The sequence below is a fragment of the Neoarius graeffei genome, chromosome 6, assembly GCF_027579695.1.
Source record: "Neoarius graeffei isolate fNeoGra1 chromosome 6, fNeoGra1.pri, whole genome shotgun sequence".
In the NCBI taxonomy this organism is placed as follows: Eukaryota; Metazoa; Chordata; class Actinopteri; order Siluriformes; family Ariidae; genus Neoarius; species Neoarius graeffei.
The window spans coordinates 55,693,663-55,715,351 of NC_083574.1; the positions used below are offsets into that span (position 1 = coordinate 55,693,663).

A 21,689-nucleotide genomic window follows, 5' to 3' on the forward strand; every position below is an offset into this window, starting at 1 on the left:
AGGTCAGTATGCCTGTGTGCCACTCTATACAGTAGGATGTTCCGTCAGGTCAGTATGCCTGTGTGCCACTCTATAGGATGTTCCGTCAGGTCAGTATGCCTGTGTGCCACTCTATAGGATGTTCCGTCAGGTCAGTATGCCTGTGTGCCACTCTATAGGATGTTCCGGCAGGTCAGTATGCCTGTGTACCACTCTATAGGATGTTCCGTCAGGTCAGTATGCCTGTGTACCACTCTATAGGATGTTCCGGCAGGTCAGTATGCCTGTGTACCACTCTATAGGATGTTCCGTCAGGTCAGTATGCCTGTGTGCCACTCTATAGGATGTTCCGTCAGGTCAGTATGCCTGTGTGCCACTCTATACAGTAGGATGTTCCGTCAGGTCAGTATGCCTGTGTACCACTCTATAGACCCTTTTCAGTCACGTGACCTTCGTAAACGCGACCGCCATTTTGGACATGTGGTGGACTTCGGCTCGAATCAGTTTGAATGCGAGGAAGGCGACAAATGAAAAACATAAAAAAAAAAGGAGCGAGATGCAGAAAACACCTTCACTATCCAGCGACGTAGGGCATTTACAGGGCGAGCAGAGGGAGAGGTATTTGCAAAAATTGAGGTTAGCAGGCTTAGAGAGCGACGTTTACCTGCCTCCACCAGGATTGTTCACTGACGTACGGAAGTACACGAAGCCCTCGTCTTTACCTGACTTCGGCCCACATGATCTGTATACCTATGTCATTAAAAACCCATCGCCATACACATACACGCCAACGTCCAAGGTTCCGGAGCGCGCTCCGGCTTGCTCCAGGAGTGCTCCAGCCGAGGTTCCGGAGCGCGCTCCGGCTTGCTCCCCCTCAAATTAAGCAGCGTGCTCTGGCTTGCTCGCCCTCAAATTAAGCAGCGCGCTCCGGCTTGCTCCGGAGCAAGCCGGAGCACGCTGCTTAATTTGAGGGCGAGCAAGCCGGAGCGCGCTCCGGAACCTCGGCCGGAACACTCCGGGAGCAAGCCGGAGCGCGCTGCTTAATTTGAGGGCGAGCAAGCCAGAGCGCGCTGCTTAATTCTCGGACGTTGGCTCCAGCAGCTATTTACACTGGATCCGGTGTAAATAGCTGCCGGATCATAATTACAGTAAACTAGTAAATACAGTAAAGGAAAAACTTGAGACTGAAAGGTTTTAACAGTCATCCAAATGACTGAACGTAAACATTGCTACAGTAACATACCAGCTATGATGTTGTTGACATTAGCTAGTCAACAATAGCTACTACAGAAGAACAAAGAGGTTACAATGGGTTATTTTAGCCTATTTGGTTACACACTCGCCGCCACAGAATGTTAACAGCAATGTAATGCCTTTTCTGGCTAATTTTATTCGTCTTACCTCCAACAAAGTGGTCACTACACAAGCGCTGGTATGCCGAGGGCTGCCAATCTGTTAATGGCTGCTATCCATCTTCTCCGTCGGGATCTGATAAAATGATAACCCTTGCCTTGTTTGTTGATGGTTACTACATCCAGGTGCACAACAATATAGTGGCATGATGGAAGTCTTGCTGAAAATAAACACTTTCTTTGCTGCCGTTCCTCAGTGTTGGCTGTGGTAAACTACTGGTAGTACATGTCCAAAATGGCGGCCGCGTTTGTTGTGACGTCACGTGAAAAGGGTCTATAGGATGTTCCGTCAGGTCAGTATGCCTGTGTACCACTCTATAGGATGTTCTGTCAGGTCAGTATGCCTGGCTGTGTATTTGACTTGACATCATCAGTGTTATGCCTGGACATGACTGCAGGTTCAAGTCTGGAATAAAGCAGTTGGTTGTAACAAATACCCTGTCCGCACTAGGGATTTTGTACCGATACGATACTACTTTCGTACCACAACACCTGTCCGCACTAGCAACTATACCGGTACTGCAGCGGTACAAAACCCACAAATGTATGGGTTTCGTACCGGTACAGTATCGGTACTGTAGCGCTTCGCTGTAGTGTGGACAGATGAAGCGGTTCTCTATTGATACAAATATAATGTGCATGCGCAAAGTCACACACCTCAATCGATGTCTTCGCTGAATAAAATGGTGAAGAACCGATATTCGTTTTCTTTGTTTCTTTCTCAACTGCCTCGCGCGTTTTTATACGATTCGACTGAATAAATGACCACCAGAAATACAGACTGTACGTTGACAACAAAAAGCACACACACGTTGTTTCATCCGCCATATTCTCGGAAGGAAGTTACTCGGTAACCACGGAAACATTTCACGCACACGCATTTCAACTACCGTGAAAGAAAACCGCAAACGTTTCTCGCTAGTGTGGACAGATGCACTAAACTGTACCGGTGTACTTTGTATCGATACAGATATGGCCCTTTTCCACTACCCTTTTTCAGCTCACTTCAGCTCGCTTCAGCTCACTTCAGCCCGACACGGCTCGCGTTTCGACTACCAAAAACCAGCACGACTCAGCTCGCTTCAGCCCTGCTTAGCCCCTAAAACTCGCACCGTTTTGGGGTAGGGCTGAAGCGAGCCAAACCGTGCCGACTGAGGCTGGGGGCGTGAGCAGACACTCCCCTGTGCACTGATTGGTGAGGAGGCGTGTCCTCACATGCCCACACACGCCCCGCGAGCGCGCTGGGATCTGTAAACACCGCAAACCCGGAAGAAGAATAATTACGAATTACGAGAATTTCTGAAGCCTTATGCGCCTCGCCTCATCTATACGCTCTTGCCAGTATCTGTCCGCGTTGTCGGTGACAACAAGCCACAGCACAGCACCAAGACCAGCAACACTAACGACTCCATGTCCTCCATGTTTATTGTTTACTCTCCGGGTCGTGAGACTACCGCTTAAAAGATCACTGAATCAGTGACATACAGAGCATCGTGGACGAGTTCGCGGAGCGCAAGGCTCGTCGTATGCCCTTCAAATAATGCGCGCAGTAGGCTATTGATGTTTTATTATGAGCCATGTACAGTATGTCGCCGAATGTTTTTTTGTTTCTGAGTTACATGTTCGTTTGAAGGACTTAATGTACAAAATAACATAGTTGCACCCCGGAGTGTTGAAATTGGTAAACACAGTGCATTCAGTGAGGTTTACACCGCCCTCCTTTTATTTCTGACTCTTCCTGTCAGCGTTGCAACCTCTGAGCGCTCATTCGTATGCCCTTCAAATAATGTGCGCAGTATAGGCTATTGCTGTTTTATTATGAGCCATGTACAGTATGTCGCCTAATGTTTTTTTGTTTCTGAGTTACATGTTCGTTTGAAGGACTTAATGTACAAAATAACAGTTGCACCCCGTAGTGTTGAAATTGGTAAACACAGTGCATTCAGTGAGGTTTGCACCGCCCTCCTTTTATTTCTGACTCTTCCTGTCACCACTCTGAGCGCTCATTCGTATGCCCTTCAAATAATGTGCGCAGTATAGGCTATTGATGTTTTATTATGAGCCATGTACAGTATCCTAATGTTTTTTGTTTCTGAGTTACATGTTCGTTTGAAGGACTTGATGTACTAAATAACATAGTTGCACCCGGTAGTGTTGAAATTGGTAAACACCGCAGTTGCGGACATTTTGTAGCCTAAAATGATGTTATGATAAGCTTTAATAAAGGGCCCGGTCATTTGCCCCGCCCCCGGCCCGGCTCTGACTTGTTCCGCCACTGTCACTGATGTCACTGTTTGCGCTGCTTAACGACATCACATGACGTCCACCCACTTTCGCTAACTCCACCCAATGTGTCCACCCACTTCCAGCCAGCACGGTTCAGCGCGGTTGTAGTCGAAATGCAACTCCAACAGCCCCGCTCAGCCCGACTCAGCTCGACTCGGCACGGCACGGCTCAGCCGCGTTTGTAGTGGAAAAGCGGCATTATACCACTATCGTACCGGTATATATGTGAACACAGCAAAATGGTGTGATTTGTCCTTCTTCCCCAAGAACCACCTAAAATACCACACATTGCCAATTCTTTTGCACCTATCAATGTGGGCTTTTTCTTTTATAATCTATACAAATACTTAATGGAAGGTTAACATTGATTAATAGGAGTAATACTTGGTACGGCAAAGACATTTGCTTGTGCTCCCAACCTTTTATAGTGGTGCGCCTAGATTTTTGCTGGTGCGCCCAATTTTTAGGGGTTGGGAGCACAGTGCTCCTAGGTCAAAAAGTTAGTCTGGAGCCCTGCCCCCAACTGCTCGCCAGGCTGCTGTGGGTATGTTGTCTGTCGCTCTGGATAAGAGCGTCTGCTAAATGCCGTTAATGTAAAGTGACAGTGCAGTGCAAACATTGCCAGCAGTGTAAAGAGGGATGTATTTATTCTAGACAATCCTATATGAGAAAAGGAATAATGAATTTTAAGTAAAGTGGCAGTGCATATTGGATATGAATAGTTGGCGGTGGTAAAGTTCAACTACCGTCCAATTAGGTTATAAGGCTACATCCACATTAATATGTTTTTAGTTTTAAAGTGCATCACTTTTGCTGCGTTTCCACCTGACTCCCACATTACTCCAGAGATTTAGAGACCCAAAAACAGAAACTTTTGGAAACACTACTGGCCCCATTTTAGTTTGAAAACTCCAGGTTAGGGGTTTAATGTAGACGGGGCGAAAACGGAGATGTTTGGAAACAATGACGCAGACACCCACGTTCACTTCTGGATTGGGTCTGATCAGTCACAGTCCCTGATTCGTCACGCTTCGTTTTCCTAGAGAAAACAAATGGCATCAAATGTTTATATGGGCACGCACATGCCCATTGGACGTGAAGGGTCATGTGATGTGTGTTTGTTTGGATGGAGATCGGTGTCGTTTTAAAACTAGTGTATTAGTGTGGACGTAGCCTAAAGGCCAATTTATGCTGACAACCCAGTCCTCGCAGATAGCGTCGCAGACAGTGTCTGCGTAGCCCCCCCACCTTCGCAGACGCTCTGCGCGCACCTCCCAAAAATTGTGACCACCGCAGAAGCCTCGCAGACAGCATCGCAGACAAGAGGGCTCTGATTGGTCCACTCTACATCCGCTGTAGACGCACTTCCGCTTCCCTACTTTCCCGGTTTGGTTTGTTTTCACGACCGCCATTTTTAAAAACATGAACGAAGATGGAGCAGCACGAAGAGCGGTTGATCGAGGAAGTGAGGAAGTACGTACATCTATACGACTCCAGTTCTAGTCATTATAAGTGACCGGAGGATAAACACTCCACTAACCACACCTACCAACTACTCCTAGCGATTTCGCGACTTCGCGCCCCCTTGCGTTGTGGCGGTGAATAACATCGCGCACGCCTATTACTCCCCACTCAATGATAAATTACAACTGTCTGCGAAAAGCTATCTGCGAAAGCCTTGTCGCAAGAGCATGCAGAGGCCTTGAGACTGACTCATGGCATAAATAATGTTCCAGCACGGTGATGAGCTGTTGTATAGTGTGATTGCTGTTGGTCCAGACCACCTCCTGTACTGCTCCTTCTTACAGTAGAGCTGAATGATTCTTCTACTAAAGAAGCTCTGCTGTTTAGCCAGTAGGTCATGGAGGGGATGCTGGTTATTGTCCAGAAATGGTGTGAGGTTTATTGAGTGTCATCTCTTCCGCCACCTCAAACCTGTCCAGAGAGCAGTCCAAGGCCGAGCCAGCCTTCTTGATCAGTTCGAGGGGTGTTTTTTTGCTGCGTATCCAGCTCTGATGCCACCTTCCCAGCATACTGTTGCAAAGAAGAATGCACTGGCTACCACAGTCTGGTAGAAGAACATATCTCCTGCTTCTTTTCTTCAGGCATTGGTTTGTGCCATTAGAGGAAGAGAGTCTGAGGCCAAGTTTACATTAGACCATATCTGTCTCATTTTCTTCACGGATGCACTGTCCGTTTACATTAAAACGCCTGGAAACGCCGGGAAACAGGAATCCGCCAGCGTCCACGTATTCAATCCAGATCGTGTCTGGTCCGGTGCTGTGTAAACATTGAGAATACGCGAATACGCTGTGCTGAGCTCTAGCTGGCGTCGTCATTGGACAACGTCACTGTGACATCCACCTTCCTGATTCGCTGGCATTGGTCACGTGACGCGACTGCTGAAAAACGGCGCGAACTTCCACCTTGTATCACCTTTCATTAAAGAGTATAAAAGTATGAAAATACTGATGCAAATACTGCCCATTGTGTAGTTATGATTGTCTTTAGGCTTGCCATCCTTCCACTTGGAAGTGGTAAGTGACGCGCATGCCCGATATGCACTGGGATCACACACACAGCGGCTCAGTCCCGAAATACTGCTCGTGCGCTCCACTCGCGTGCTCTGTGAGCTGCGCAGGGCCGGAGTGCGCACCCTCCAGAGGGCACTCGCTGTTCAGGGCGGAGTGATTTGGAGCGCAGGATGCCTGCAGAGCCGAGCGTATCCGTGTATTGGCGTTGCTGTGTGTAGGCGAATCGTGTATTGGTGTTGCTGTGTGCATGTTAATCGTTTTAAAAACGTTAATCTGATGATCCGCTGATAGGGTCTAATGTAAACCCCACCTGAGTCTGGCCTCCTCGTCTTCAATAGCATGTTTTTGCTTGTGGGGGATGGGCAGGTTTAATAAAAATGTGTTTGTGTCCATGTTTACATGAATAGTCCAGCTGGCAATAAACTGGCAAGAAGAGAGCGGTCACAAAGATGGAGAAATGTGAGCTGCTAAGGTCTGCAGTTCTTTGTTTTCATTGGAGCTTTGCTTCACTGCTTTTGTTATGAAAGCTCGCTGGTTCAAGTTTAGATTCAGTCTTCCCTTCCCCCAGTATCTCTGAATCTCTCCTGGACCAGTTTTAATAGAAACCAAATGTTGGGTGTTAGACCGTTTAGTTAAAATGCACAAGAATTGGAAGTGCTTTAGTGACTTTTGGTTAAATCTGAAATAATGATTGAAGATCAGTAAAGCGAGTTCTGTCCCAGCACAGGACAATAATAAAGCTTCAGAACTGCATGTTTTCACAAGAAAATGTCGTCGTACTGTTTTTTTTTTTTTTTTTTCCTGGTGTTTGAAGCTTCTATGAAAAGGAACTTATTTTTTTTGTTTGCATTTTTTTTCTAGTTTTTAACATGCATCAAGAATTTTTTTTTGCTGGTATCTGAGGAATCAGATCTCTTCTGCATTATAATCTGCCTGAAAGATAAACTGAGGAGCTGTGGGGCAGAGTTTGAGGCTAGTGTGTCAGGTTCATGAATAACCAGGAACAGTGTAACTCTTACGGTAAATCGGTGTGGATGTTAAGGCTTGTTTAGGTTTTTGCATGTACATTTGTAACTCCTGATGATTTAGTTTAAACCAAAACCAGTTTTGTCATTTATTTGTTGTTTGGTGCAATAGTATGGAATCAATTTTGTGCCAAAATGTTCATATAATACTTTTGAAATATCAAACAAAAACGACAAATCAAAATGCAAAAAAAAAGTCAATTTTTTTAGACTGGCAAACAAATTATTTGTGTAATCGTGCAAAATATCAGTCTTACTCTTCAGAAACCTTTTATTTTTGTTCCGCGTCTTTCTCAGTTTTGTTTGACGTAATTTATTTTGGTTGCGATTCCAGCTTTCTCGTTTGCAGTTTTGGCACAAACTTCACGTGTGGGCGGGCTGTCCAGGAATGCATTCCCATTGGCTAACTTGTGTTTGACTGACAGCTACGCTCAGCCATTCCCCCGGAGGCTGTTGCGGCCATTTCCTACTCGGATTTTGGCGGACTGTTTGACGAGTGACCGATCCATTGACGGTAAACAAGGATCGAGTGGACTTCAGTGGCGACTATGATATTGAATTAATTCAACAAAGTGCAAGTGCGGGACAAATGTGTTGTATGTGTTGCAGTAGTACAAAATCCGAGTAGGAAATGGCCGCAACAGCCTCCGGGGGAATGGCTGAGCGTAGCTGTCAGTCAAACACAAGTTAGCCAATGGGAATGCATTCCTGGACAGCCCGCCCACACGTGAAGTTTGTGCCAAAACTGCAAACGAGAAAGCTGGAATCGCAACCAAAATAAATTACGTCAAACAAAACTGAGAAAGACGCGGAACAAAAATAAAAGGTTTCTGAAGAGTAATAGACTGATATTTTGCACAATTACACGAATAATTTGTTTGCCAATCTAAAAAAAAATTGACTTTTTTTTTTTTTTTGTATTTTGATTTGTCGTTTTTTTTATATTTCAAAAGTATTTGATTCCATACAATAGTATCAGATCACAATGGCAATGAAGTTCATCTCTTTCTCTCCCCCCCCCCCCCCCCCCCCCCCCTTTGGTGTAACAGCAAATGGTGATGAGCCTGCGTGTCTCTGAACTGCAAGTACTCCTAGGATACGCAGGTCGCAATAAGCACGGGAGAAAGCACGAACTATTGACCAAAGCACTCCACTTGTTGAAGGCTGGTTGCAGCCCCGCTGTACAGATGAAGATCAAGGAGCTGTACCGCCGCCGCTTCCCCACAAAAATGGTGTCCCCAACAGACCTCTCTCTCCCTGGGGTCCACCCCACAACAGGTGTAGCGTCTGCAGGTTTGCCTGCCGGCCTCACCCAACTCGGGTTTGACAGCCATGGCGCTCCTTCGCCTCTGTTGCCTGTCTCTCTCCTGGGGCCCAAGCACGAGCTGGGACTTCCACACCTTCCTTCTGCCCTGCATCCTGTCCATCCAGACGTCAAGCTTCAGAGGCTTCCTTTCTACGACGTGCTGGATGAACTGATCAAGCCCACCAGCCTGGGTAAGTGATATTTTATTCCCCCCCCACCCCACTTTAGACCCAGCTGGTTCTTTCTGCTTGGTGACACTGACGTCAAGGTGCTCTTGAAATGATTTATGGCTTATCAGGATGGATAAGGTCCAGTGAGGCTATATATAACTGGTGCTAAAAACAATACAGACAGTGTCATTGGTCAGAAGGTGTTGTACATATTTAAGCAAGCTACTCGCTTTAGTGAGCCTCCATTAGTGTGCATGTGGGCAGAGATGGCTTACTGCAGTGTATGAATGTCAGCATTACAAATGTTGGAGCTTTAAAAGTCAAAACAAGGTTAATGTGACATAACCACAACCATGAATCTCATGACCGAAACTAGCCCATATGCAGCCGAAAAACACGTTGCTCAGGCAAGTTGTTGACCTTTTTATGTGAAAATACATTTACAAAACTCCCGAATAAATCATATTTCCCCGAATTGTATTCATGATGTAGGATGTCTAATGTGTTAATTTACCTGAAAAATTTGAAATAAATTCCAAGAGTAAAATTTAAGCAGTAGAACATTTTGGCACTTTAAATTTTCACAGCGATGTGATTTATAGTTTGTGGAAGTTCCTGTTGTCAAGCAGATTCAGGGAAAGCACCCCGTGCAAAGAAAGCTTCAACAAGCCTCCATTTAGTAAAATTAAATCCCTGCCAATGGTTGGGAGTTCAAAAGTTTGCAAAATGTCAATATGATCAAAACCTTGTATCTTGGAAGTAGTAACTTTTACAGGACGAGAACGTTAAGGGTTTGAAAATGTTATGGGTTTACTGGAAAAATATTTCAGCGTGAGATATTGAACTGGTGTTCGAGTTTAGAAGCAATTCCAGCCCGAGACATTCATCGGAACAGTTTTGTCCACAGGTTAATAATATTTCTATCCCAACTTTTATTGGTATAACCAAGAAAAAGTGCATGCCTTATTTATTTATTTATTTAAATGCATATGCCACACCTTGGGTTTCAAATACATGGTTGAGAATAATGGAATAAAACATGTAACGTTATGTATGAATGAATAATTTTCTCTCTGTCTCTCTTTCCCTCAAGTTCTTCCTTACTATAAGCAGATTAAATTGAGTAAGTTCTTTTTGGACATGTACAGTTTGAATTGTATTTAGAGTGGTATGCCACAGAAAAGAATCAGTAAATTGGTTCTTGTTGTTTTTTGTTTTTTTTTGTAATCTTGATGGAAAAAAAATGTAGATGTTCAAAAATATTCATTCGAATGTTCAAAAATACACTTCCCCCACATAACTGTGAAAACTAACCACCATTATAAAATACAATACCCTTCTCATATCAACTTATCATTTCAGTTTTATTCTCATGATTTCTCAGCCTAATTCCCTTGCATGCTGTTGTTTTTCCAGCCTCAGACAACAATCAGAGGTTTCAGGAAACATGCTTTGCATTTGCATTGACACCACAGCAAGTCCAACAGATCAGCACTTCAATGTAAGTATGGGAGAAGGAGTGCTGATTTGCTTACAATGGTTAGTAACCATGATGCAGATCAAGTTTGCAAATCAGTAGGGATACTCATAGTTGCATGATGTGAATGGGGAAATTTGCACACTTGGGTGGGCATGTATTCATTTTATTTTTAACCACAAAGTTGTCTCACTCATGCATGAGCTGTCCTTCAGAGCGTTGGGTATGGTGTACTGCGTCTCTCACTCCTTTCCCCTTCTCTCCTGTTTCTTAGGGACCTCTCTGGGACCAAATGTGACTTTTCAGTACAAGTTCAGTTAAGGTATGATTCCCAAACTCCCCCCCCCCCCCCCCCCATTCACAGTGAAACGCACAACACAATTACTAAAGGTACAGTAGTGCTTGAAAGTTTGTAAACCTTTTAGAATTTTCTATATTTCTGCATAAATATGACCTGAAACATCATCAGATTTTCACACAAGTCCTAAAAGTAGATAAAGAGAACCCAGTTAAACAAATGAGGCAAAAATATTATACTTGGTCATTTATTTATTGAGGAAAATGATCCAATATTACATATCTGTGAGTGGCAAAAGTATGTGAACCTCTAGGATTAGCAGTTCATTTGAAGGTGAAATTAGAGTCAGGTGTTTTCAATCAATGGGATGACAATCAGGTGTGAGTGGGCACCCTGTTTTATTTAAAGAACAGGGATCTATCAAAGTCTGATCTTCACAACACATGTTTGTGGAAGTGTATCACGGCACGAACAAAGGAGGTTTCTGAGGACCTCAGAAAAAGCGTTGTTGATCATCAGGCTGGAAAAGGTTACAAAACCATCTCTAAAGAGTTTGGACTCCACCAATCCACAGTCAGACAGATTCAAGAAATTCAAATTCAAGACCTTTGTTACCCTCCTCAGGAGTGGTCAACCAACAAAGATCACTCCAAGAGCAAGGCGTGTAATAGTCGGCGAGGTCACAAAGGACCCCAGGGTAACTTCTAAGCAACTGAAGGCCTCTCTCACATTGGCTAATGTTCATGAGTCCACCATCAGGAGAACACTGAACAGCAATGGTGTGCATGGCAGGGTTGCAAGGAGAAAGCCACTGCTCTCCAAAAAGAACATTGCTGCTCGTCTGCAGTTTGCTAAAGATCACGTGGACAAGTTAGAAGGCTATTGGAACTAGATGGAACTCGACGCCAACGGCGTCGATGGAGATGCCTCCGCCCGGTAGACTACACCCCTTATTAAGTTGTGATTTGGGGATGGACATTTGACCTCACCGTAATCGTGACCTGGTGAAATTGCTTGTATCAGCCTTGGAGACATTGTGTTCACAAGGTTTTCGGACAGACATTTGGCCTCACAGTGACCTTGACCTTAGACCTTTTGATCTCAAAATCTAATCAGTTTATCTTTGTCCCCAAATGCACAAATGGTGAAAGTTTGGCGAAATTCCTTTCATTAGCCTTTGAGATCGCGTTCACAATGTTTCGGGACGGACGGACAACCCGAAAACATAATGCCTCCTGCACCTTAGGGTGGCGGAGGCATAAAAATGTTTTGTGGATGGATGAGACCCAAATAGAACTTTTTGGTTTAAATGATAAGCGTTATGTTTGGAGAAAGGAAAACACTGCATTCCAGCATAAGAACCTTATCCCATCTGTGAAACATGGTGGTGGTAGTATCATGGTTTGGGCCTGTTTTGCTGCATCTGGGCCAGGACGGCTTGCCATCATTGATGGAACAGTGAATTTTGAATTATACCAGCGAATTCTAAAGGAAAATGTCAGGACATCTGTCCATGAACTGAATCTCAAGAGAAGGTGGGTCATGCAGCAAGACGACGACCCTAAGCACACAAGTCGTTCTACCAAAGAATGGTTAAAGAAGAATAAAGTTAATGTTTTGGAATGGCCAAGTCAAAGTTCTGACCTCAATCCAGTCTAAATGTTGTGGAAGGACCTGAAGCGAGCAGTTCATGTGAGGAAACCCACCAACATCCCAGAGTTGAAGCTGTTCTGTATGGAGGAACGGGCTAAAATTCCTCCAAGCCGGTGTGCAGGACTGATCAGCAGTTACCGGAAACGTTTAGGTGCAGTTATTGCTGCACAAGGGGGTCACACCAGATACTGAAAGCAAAGGTTCACATACTTTTGCCATTCACAGATATGTAATATTGGATCATTTCCCTCGATAAATAAATGACCAAGTATAATATTTGTGTCTCATTTGTTTAACTGGGTTCTCTTTATCTACTTTTAGGACTTGTGTGAAAATCTGATGTTGTTTTAGGTCATATTTATGCAGAAATATAGAAAATTCTAAAGGGTTCACAATCTTTCAAGCACCACTGTACACTATTATGAAGACGTATGAATTGCATCATTTCATTGTGAATCTTCGAATGAGAAGGATGCGATAAAGAACACAAATGGCTCCATTTTCCTTTGTGATACGATACACATGAAAAGTACAACTTTTTTCCTGTTTGTTCCTAATTGCTTAGATTATTGCATTTATATATATATATATATATATATATATATAATTTTTTTTTTTTGCTTTTTATGCCTTCGCCACCATAAAGTGCAGGGGGCATTATGTTTTCGGGTTGTCCGTCTGTCTGTCCGTGCGTGCGTCCGTCCCGAAACCTTGTGAACACGATATCTCAAAGGCTAATGAAAGGAATTTCACCAAACTTTCACCATTTGTGCGCTTTGGGACAAACATGAACTGATTAGATTTTGAGATCAAAAGGTCTAAGGTCAAGGTCGCTGTGAGGTCAAATATCTGTCTGAAAACCTTGTGAACACAATATCTCCAAGGCGAATGAAAGGAATTTCACCAGACTTTCACCATTTGTGCATTTGGGGACAAAAATAAACTGATTAGATTTTGAGATCAAAAGGTCTAACGTCAAGGTCACTGCGAGGTCAAACGTCTGTCCGAAAACCTTGTGAACACGATGTCTCCAAGGCTGATGCAAGTAATTTCACCAGGTCATGATTACTGTGAGGTGAAATGTCCATCCCCAAATCACAACTTAATAAGGCGTGTAGTCTACCAGGCGGAGGCATCTCCATCGACACCGTTGGCATCGAGTTCTATCTAGTTCTGTTTGGGTTTGTGGGGCCCAGTAAAGATTGTTCCCACACATTTCTTCATTGGCCCCATGATAATCACGCACAGTTCCTATCTGCTTTATCTTTTGCAGGTTTTGCTTATCAGAGACGAGTTGTCCTCAGGAAGACCATTTCCCACCGAACCTCTGTGTGAAAGTGAACGGAAAGCCCTGTAACCTCCCTGTGAGTCTCAATTTGTCAGAATCGCTTAAAAAAAAAAAAAGTTAATCTGGTTGTGATGAAAGCCAAGCTTGAACTTTCACTTGGAAATGCAGGGTTAAAATGTTCTTAATTGAGGTTCAGAAGAGTTTTGGTGTAGCACCAAATATTTATTGGCTCTTCACGTCGTGAATTATGCATTTGATTCATTTTATTAAAAATAACTGGAAAAAAAGTTTTGCCTTGGTGCAAGCATACTGTTTCCTTTTGTGGGTTGTGGGGGGGTTTTTTTCCCCCTTTTTTTTTCCCCCCCATGCAGTTGTTATTTTTCTGATTTGTTCTTAGGGCTATCTTCCTCCAACTAAAAATGGAGTCGAGCCAAAAAGACCAAGCAGACCCATCAATATTACCTCTCTGGTCCGTTTATCCACAACAGTCCCCAACACTATTGTGGTGTCTTGGACATCAGAAATCGGCAGGGTAAGTAATGTGATAGTGATGAAGTTGGTGCTACCAACTGGTAGTGCTTTATTTAAAGGTGGGGTATGAGATTTTGGAATAACGGTTCCCGCAAGCCATATTTTGAAAAGAAACATGCCCGCCCTCGCCATGCTCCCACCCCCCGCGTCTCCACCCCTCCTCCCCCTTATAAAGCCTGAGAAAATCAGCCTTTATAATGGGTGTCTGTTGCGTTACACACCAGTGGAGCAGAGTGTAGTAGAGAGCTTGGAAAAAATAGCTCAAACTTTCTCATTTAAACTGTGTTTTCAGCCCCAATTTTCATTCCCCACACACAATTTTCTGAAAAGTAGCAGCCACACTTGTCCTGATTCACACAATGTGTCTACCTACACGATAGGACTTGCAGTTTTTGAATGAGAAGCCTGAAAGTGAGGAGAGGACAGCCGCGCAGCCACATAGACTGCCATTATAAACTTGGCAGAAAAGTCACTCGTTTTTAACTCGCTCTAGTGACCTCATTTTTTTACACTACAGACAAAATAATTACATCAGTGTGTTCAGGAGATCCTTGTGGCGCTCACTGTGGAAGAAGTTTGTGAATATCTCCTTCTGTTTTCGTTTAAATCACCGTTGTTTGGAGGGAGCGCTCTGAGAAAATCCTGCGCTTTCTGTGTGACACTCTGCTCGCAGCGCGCGGGTTGGGGGAGGGTCTCTCTCTCTCTCTCTCACACACACACACACACACACACACACACACACAGAAGGGACGGGCTGCTCGCGGGCTTCAGTCTGATTGACGTGTCAGTATCCAATCATTTTGAGGTGGTACCTCGATATGATTTGAATGGCGTTTTTCCTTTATTTTACACTGTAGACTGGATTAAAATATTTCGGTTTTGGGTCAAACCTTCTATTGTACTGCTTGCAACATGGGTGTGAGGAGCTTTTCAAGCAATATGGTAAAAAATACTCCTGAAAAAAATCTCATACCCCACCTTTAATTCTGTGAACGATGTAGAGAAATAGAGAAATCCTTTTTTTTTTTTGTAATTGTGTTGACTCTGTTTCTCAAAGTATCATCTGTTGTTTGTTTAGAGTTATTCCATGGCAGTGTACCTCGTCCGACAGCAGTCCTCTTCAGTATTATTACAGAGACTACGGTCGAAAGGCATCAGGAACCCAGACCACTCTAGAGCACTCAGTGAGTTCAGTAGTGGAAATAATATTTTGAATGATGTGTGGCCAAAAACACACTATATTACACAGCTCATTTCAATACTTGATTCTGATTGGTCAGTAGGCCATTTGCAGGAATTGGTCACGTGTCAATTTTCCCCATAGCAACAAGCCTGTGGTGGGCAAGCTAGTTTGACATTCCTTGACAGCCATAAGAGTTTGACTGGCGATGTGAAGCAATCCATTTCTATAATAGCTGTTTTTACCTTTTCTACTCTTTTTTTTTACCCAGATTTTCGTGTGTACTTGGAAAAAGTTTGTGGTTTTAACTTCTGCCGTAAGTTAAAGCGAATCATTGGCCGTAAAAGAGGTTTTTTTTTTTTTTTTTTTTGTTTTTTTTTTGGACTCAAGTTGGTCGCTGCCAAAAGAAATTGGATTATCAAACAACTAGTACCAAAGGAAAAAGAAATCTAAAATCTGGTGTTAACTGGAGTGGTACTGTAAAGCAAAGAAGAAAAATCATATGACATGTCGACAGGTAAGAAACTGATTCAAATACATAAACAATGCTATGTTTGCAAAAGAAATGGTGCGAAAGGGGTTTTGAGCGAATGATAAAGGTAGAAAAGGAGAAATTATAAGTTATAAACGTACCTGAGAAATCCGCTATTTCGCACGTGAATTTCTTTCAGCAGCGACCAACTTGCGTCCAAAAAACTCTCTTTTACGGCCAATGATTTGCTTTAACTTATGACAGAAGTTAAAACTGCAAACTTTTTCCAAGTACACATGAAAATTCAGGTCGAAAAAGACAGTAGAAAAGGTAAAAACAGCTATTATAGAAATAGATTGCTTCGCATCGCCAGTCAAACTCTTACGGTTGTCAAGTTAGCTTGCCCACCACAGGCTTGTTGCTATGGGGAAAATTGACACGTGACCAATTCCTGCAAATGGCCTATCGTGGCATTCTACAGTCTGTTAATTCTGTACAAGGCCGTTACTATATATAAAAGACCGTTGCTGTAGACCAAGTCATTAGCAGAAGCAATAAAATGAATTGTAAATCTATATTTTGTTTCAAATGATTGATTTCTTTCGTGTAGCCATGTAATAAACAGGATAATGTATAGACCCCTTTCACATGACGTCACCGCGCCGCGAGATTTTGTTAGGCGCCATATTGGAAGACCAAGTACATGCACTCACAATATAAAACAAAGTACGAGCGAGAGTGAAGTGACACGATGGCTGATAAGTCTGGTTATGTGAGTACATTACCAGCTGCAGAAAGGGCACGGTATGTGGAGAAACTGGCTGTGATTGATGGGTTTGACCCATATGATAAGACTCGCGGCAAGGGAGAATGGAAACATAAGGAGGACCTGACACCAATTCTGCCATCTGTTTGCTACCCAGACATTGTAAACTATTTGTTGTTTACACCCAGTGCCTACACTCAGTGTTCGAACTATGCCGATATTTTCGGGGGGTCCCTTTTTTTTCCCTTGGGGGGGGGCGCTTGCACTTTGTCTCAGAGCGCGGATCTCCAAACACATGAGAAGCCTATCTTGCGCACATATCACGCGGACTCCACACCTCCACACACGCATCGCGTCTGATGTCATAACTCATCAGGGGAAATCGTGTCCGCATTGGCATGTTCAAAAAACAACCTCGCGTCAACAGTGATACCACACGCAAGAAAAAAAAACAGTCAGGCTACTCAACAACCAACCTGGCAGCAGCGAGCAAGCCCCAAACCATCCCAAATTATTATTATTATTATTATTATTATTATTAAATTGTAGAAGTCTGGGAGGCTTGCTCCTCATACAGTTATCAACTTGGGGCCAATTTAGCATGTTTTAAATCTGAATTTCTTGCGTTTGCTTACCTCAAAGTGTCCGCAGATCACGCACAGACTTATCCATTATATCCACAGTTTTTTGCCAAGTCTCACACCGGTTTCTTTCAAGTCTACTGTTGGGCCAATAAATCATAAATAAAACAGCTCAGATTTGTTTGTTCAAGTCATTTGCCACTCCACTTTATTCTCGTGGGTTCACATACCGCTGCTGTTATTTCCCCCTAATCACGAGTTTGTTGGTCTTCCAAAATGGCGCAGGGTCTGTTTACTTCCGGTTTCGGGTGACGTCAGTGAAAGGGGTCTATAGCGAGCTGGTCATTATTGTGAAATGAACCTCTTCAGGCTGATTTCAAGATCCATCTGCTTTGTGTCGGGGCCCTGCTTCACCCTGCTGGGGTTTATTTCACGATAATGACCACTGTACATTTATCCTTTTACGTATTTCTGTTCATTGTGTTAAATTGTTAATCGCTCTTTAAATTTCAACAGTCAAAGAGAAGTTGACGGCTGACCCTGACAGTGAGATCGCTACCACTAGTCTGAGAGTCTCCCTTCTCTGTCCGGTATGTTTGCTCTCTTTGTTGTATTTATAAAGATATACAGATAAACACTGATGATAACTTTACTCCTAACTATATGGTGGACAAGCTATAAAGAGATCCCTTGCTGTTCCAAAATACAAAGCCCCATCAGTGCCTTATGTTTAAAGCAGCCCTACCTTCTACCATATTTAAACATGGTACATATGTATTTAGCTGATTGCGCAACTTGAGCAAAATATAGACGACAACTTAAGGAACAAAACAGTGATATAATCCTCATGTGATTTGATTCTGATTGTGCGAATACATGTGACAGCTGGGGAAGATGCGACTGATGGTTCCGTGCCGAGCGCTGACCTGCTCACACCTGCAGTGCTTCGACGCTACGCTCTATATCCAAATGAACGAGAAAAAACCCACCTGGGTGTGTCCAGTCTGTGACAAGAAGGCCCCGTATGAGCACCTCATCATCGACGGGTCAGTGCGCCCTTGTCCGTCTTAATATTTGGATGTATACAGTATGTTTTGATAGAAGTATTGTATGCTATTCGTTTGCCTCAGTTACAGTTTGTCGTCTTCCAGAACTGTTGAGAATTGCTCCGTAAATAGGAGTGATTTTATGTTGTGTGCAGGTTGTTCATGGAGATCCTAAACAGCTGTGTAGACTGCGACGAGATCCAGTTTAAGGAAGATGGTAGCTGGGCACCTATGATATCCAAAAAAGTGGTGCAGGAGGTGACTGCTTCCTCCAACGGCTTAGAAGGTGCGCCGCATTAACGCTCACTTTCCTGCCCTCTAGAGGACACACACACGCTGTTGCTCCTAGCTTAAAGGGGAACTGAAGCCATTTTTAAACTTGCTTTATTTCTTAATTAACGTGTTATAGGCCGGTAGCTGTAACGCGTAGAATGCCTAGAAAATGACTTTCGTGGAAACTATCTTGGAACTACTTTCTGAAATGGTTTTTCTGGTCTCAAATATGTATCCAACTACGCTGTGTTCCAAATTATTATGCAACAAGTGTTTAAGAGTGGTAAGGTAAGATATTTTTTGTTTGTCAGTTAAACTGATGAATGGTAATGTGTATCAGGGCTCTGTATATCACTGAAACCAATTGAAGACACCTGTGCTAATTAGTTTGGCAGGGGAGTCCAATTAAAGGGGAACCTACTAAAGAAGGTTGTCCCACATTATTAAGCAGGCTACCATTTTCAACCAAAATGGGCAAGAAAAAGGACCCGTCGGCTGCTGAAAAGCAACAAATGGTTGAATGTTTGGGTCAAGGCCTGGCAACAATCAAAATTGCCAAGAGACTTCATCGCGATCATCGCACTATCAAGAAGTATGTAGCTGATTCAGAGCACACACGTGTGCGTGCTGATGATGGAAAATCCAGGACTCTTTCCTACAGGCAAATACGTTGGATCAAAAGAGCAGCTGTAAAAATGCCCTGTCATAGCAGCAGACAAGTTTTTGAAGCTGCTGGTGCCTCCAACAAGATGCAGGGTCCTCCAGGGGTTTGCAGCGGTGCGTAAGCCATCGTTTCGACCTCCCCTATCCATTGGACACAAGCAGAAACGGCTTCAGTGGGCCAGGCAATACATGAAGACTGACTTCAAAACTGTTCTGTTCACCGATGAATGTCGTGCAACCCTCGATGGTCCAGATGGATGGAGTGGTGGATGGTTGGTTGACGGCCACCCCATGCAAACAAGGCTACGGCGCCAACAAGGAGGTGGTGGAGTGATGTTTTGGGCTGGAATCATGGGGAGAGAGATTGTCGGCCCTTTTAGGATCCCTGACGGTGTGAAGATGACATCCATAACGTATGTGGAGTTCCTCAAAGAACACTTCCTGCCATGGTTCAAAAGGAAGAATCGTGCTTTTCGAAACAAGATCATTTTCATGCATGACAATGCACCATGTCATGCTACAAAGAATACATCTGCATCTCTGGCTGCAATGGGCATCAAAGGAGACAAACTTATGGTGTGGCCCCCATCCTCCCCTGACCTCAACCCTATTGAGAACCTTTGGAGCATCATCAAGAGAAGTGTTTATGATGGTGGGAGGCAGTTCACGTCTCAACAACAGCTCTGGGAGGCCATTCTGTCCTCATGCAAGGCAGTTCCAGCAGATACTATCCAAAAACTGACCAATTCAATGGATGGAAGACTTGAGAAGGTCCTTTTCAACAAAGGGATCCTATGTTCAGATGTGACTTCACTTGTGATAATGTTTTGATTTAAATAGTGTTTGATTTCAGTTAGTCATGACCTGCTAATGTTTCTAATTTCACACATGACCATTTTTTGTTCTTTATGACAATAAAATGTTTGGAAACTCAATTGTGCGTAATAATTTGGAACATGCATTTTGGGTGCATTTGTGTTTTTTATTTCTTAAAAATTTACTGTTATCTTTGGGAGGTTCGTTCAAAAACATTTGAATTGTACTCTAATGGTTGATGACTGGAAAATCATGATGACTGCCTTTAATATAGATAATTTAGGAAAATCTGAGAAAATATGATTTGCATAATAATTTGGAACACAGTGTATGTGATAAAAGTTCTCCACGAGAGACCTGCACATAAGTGAATAAAAATTCTATGATTGTCAGAAATAATTAATAGGTAATAATATTTCCTTCGATATTTCTCATTCTTTTACACTTTTTTCTCAGAGTGGCCTCATTATTTGGGGGACATTTGGGCACTTTTGTCACATGCTGAATCAGTAATTTCTAGTGGGGATGTAAGTGACGGCATCTTGGTTATGATGAATAGTGCTATAACTCATTCTATTAGACCCCTGCATAAAAATGCATAACCCAGCAACTACCTCAAACTGTATCCATCAATAATATCATCTCTGAAAGATAAACCTACCCAGCAGGTTGTTTTCTTGTAAGAAACTTGGTGTAGTCAGCATAGCATGGTCTGTGGTAGCAGACCTCAATTGCTATACAGTCTTTTTCACGAATATGTACAAGCACGCCTTCATCTTTTTTTGCCTCGGCAGCATTTCGCAACAAACCTAGAAAAGTAAATAAAACAATATGCCTAAGTTTCAGCAAATGCCAACAAAAGAAATAGCCATGTGGTCAAATCGTATCATTTTAGCCTATGAATTCTTTATTTATGAAAAAATTCAATTTTGGTAAAACCTATTTAATTTGGAACAAGCTTGGGGGTTTACATCCCTCATTAGGCCTACCTGTATTTAATAGATTGGTTGGGCCAGCCATTAAGATTTTAGGACTTTTTATAGGATTTATTTTAACAACTATCTTTTTACTTACCTCCATCAACTGTCTCAGCTTTTACAAGTTTAGCTCTTGTTCTTTTACCCTTGGCTGTGATAAATCTGTCGATTTTCTTACATATTATGCAGACAGGTGGTAATATGCGGCTTTTTTCTGTACCAGACGATCCAAGCGTTGTTTCTGTTTTCCTCCTTTTGGTGTGCTGTAGTTGTGGTTGGCCAAAACCTTCTGTTCTAGATCGTAATAGTTTTGGAGAGGAAATCCTCTGTTGAGCCGACTCAGCTTTGGCTGTCTGCCTCTTTCTAGCGGCAGCTATTCGCTTCTTGTCAACAAACCATCGATAACAAGTAGGATGAAAGCCTGTACCACTCGGTAGATCTTCACATTCGAGATGTTGTAGTGGTTCAGTGTTCTCGACAATTGTCCGCTCAATCCCGTCAGTTTCCTTCCAGTCAGAACAACATTTATGGAATGTATCCCACCTCTTTTTCGAAAACGGTTCAGAGTCTTCATTTCCAACTGACGGGAGGTGCATAAGACATTTATACTTTGCTGCAGAAGGGTTTTTTTTGGTGATTTTCTCTCTCCACGCTGCCCTCCGTGGGCGCAGCCATCTTTGTTTATACTACGTCACGGCCTACTTAGGCGCTCGCTCATTGGCTGGAAAGCTGACCTAGATTACTCTTCATTGCGCTAATTTTGAACATTTCAAGGTGCTATAACTATCAGTGTGCGTGATTTTGAATGGAGAACTTTTTATTCTACGTTCTAAATATCGTTATCAATCATTCTACGTAAAAATTATGTAGTTCCACGAGATGTGCCACGAGAGTGAAATATACAAGTTACAGCTACCGGCCTATTATTCAGTTACGTTTTTGGTTTTATTAACCTT

General features: G+C 43.2%; 1 protein-coding gene across 4 annotated transcripts in view; it reads left to right on the plus strand.

Moving 5' to 3' along the window:
- pias1b (protein inhibitor of activated STAT, 1b) overlaps positions 1-21,689 on the plus strand; it is a 97,064-nt gene that overhangs the window by 65,902 nt on the left and 9,473 nt on the right. For 3 of the 4 annotated variants that reach the window (XM_060923888.1, XM_060923887.1, XM_060923890.1), the window contains exons 2-11: positions 8,286-8,733; positions 9,806-9,835; positions 10,129-10,213; positions 10,464-10,511; positions 13,414-13,504; positions 13,826-13,960; positions 15,038-15,143; positions 17,475-17,548; positions 17,844-18,004; positions 18,160-18,290. In XM_060923888.1, coding sequence (XP_060779871.1) covers positions 8,286-8,733; positions 9,806-9,835; positions 10,129-10,213; positions 10,464-10,511; positions 13,414-13,504; positions 13,826-13,960; positions 15,038-15,143; positions 17,475-17,548; positions 17,844-18,004; positions 18,160-18,290 — 1,309 coding nt within the window. The remainder of the gene's footprint in view (positions 1-8,285; positions 8,734-9,805; positions 9,836-10,128; positions 10,214-10,463; positions 10,512-13,413; positions 13,505-13,825; positions 13,961-15,037; positions 15,144-17,474; positions 17,549-17,843; positions 18,005-18,159; positions 18,291-21,689) is intronic. The other variant, XM_060923889.1, reaches the window with a different exon arrangement.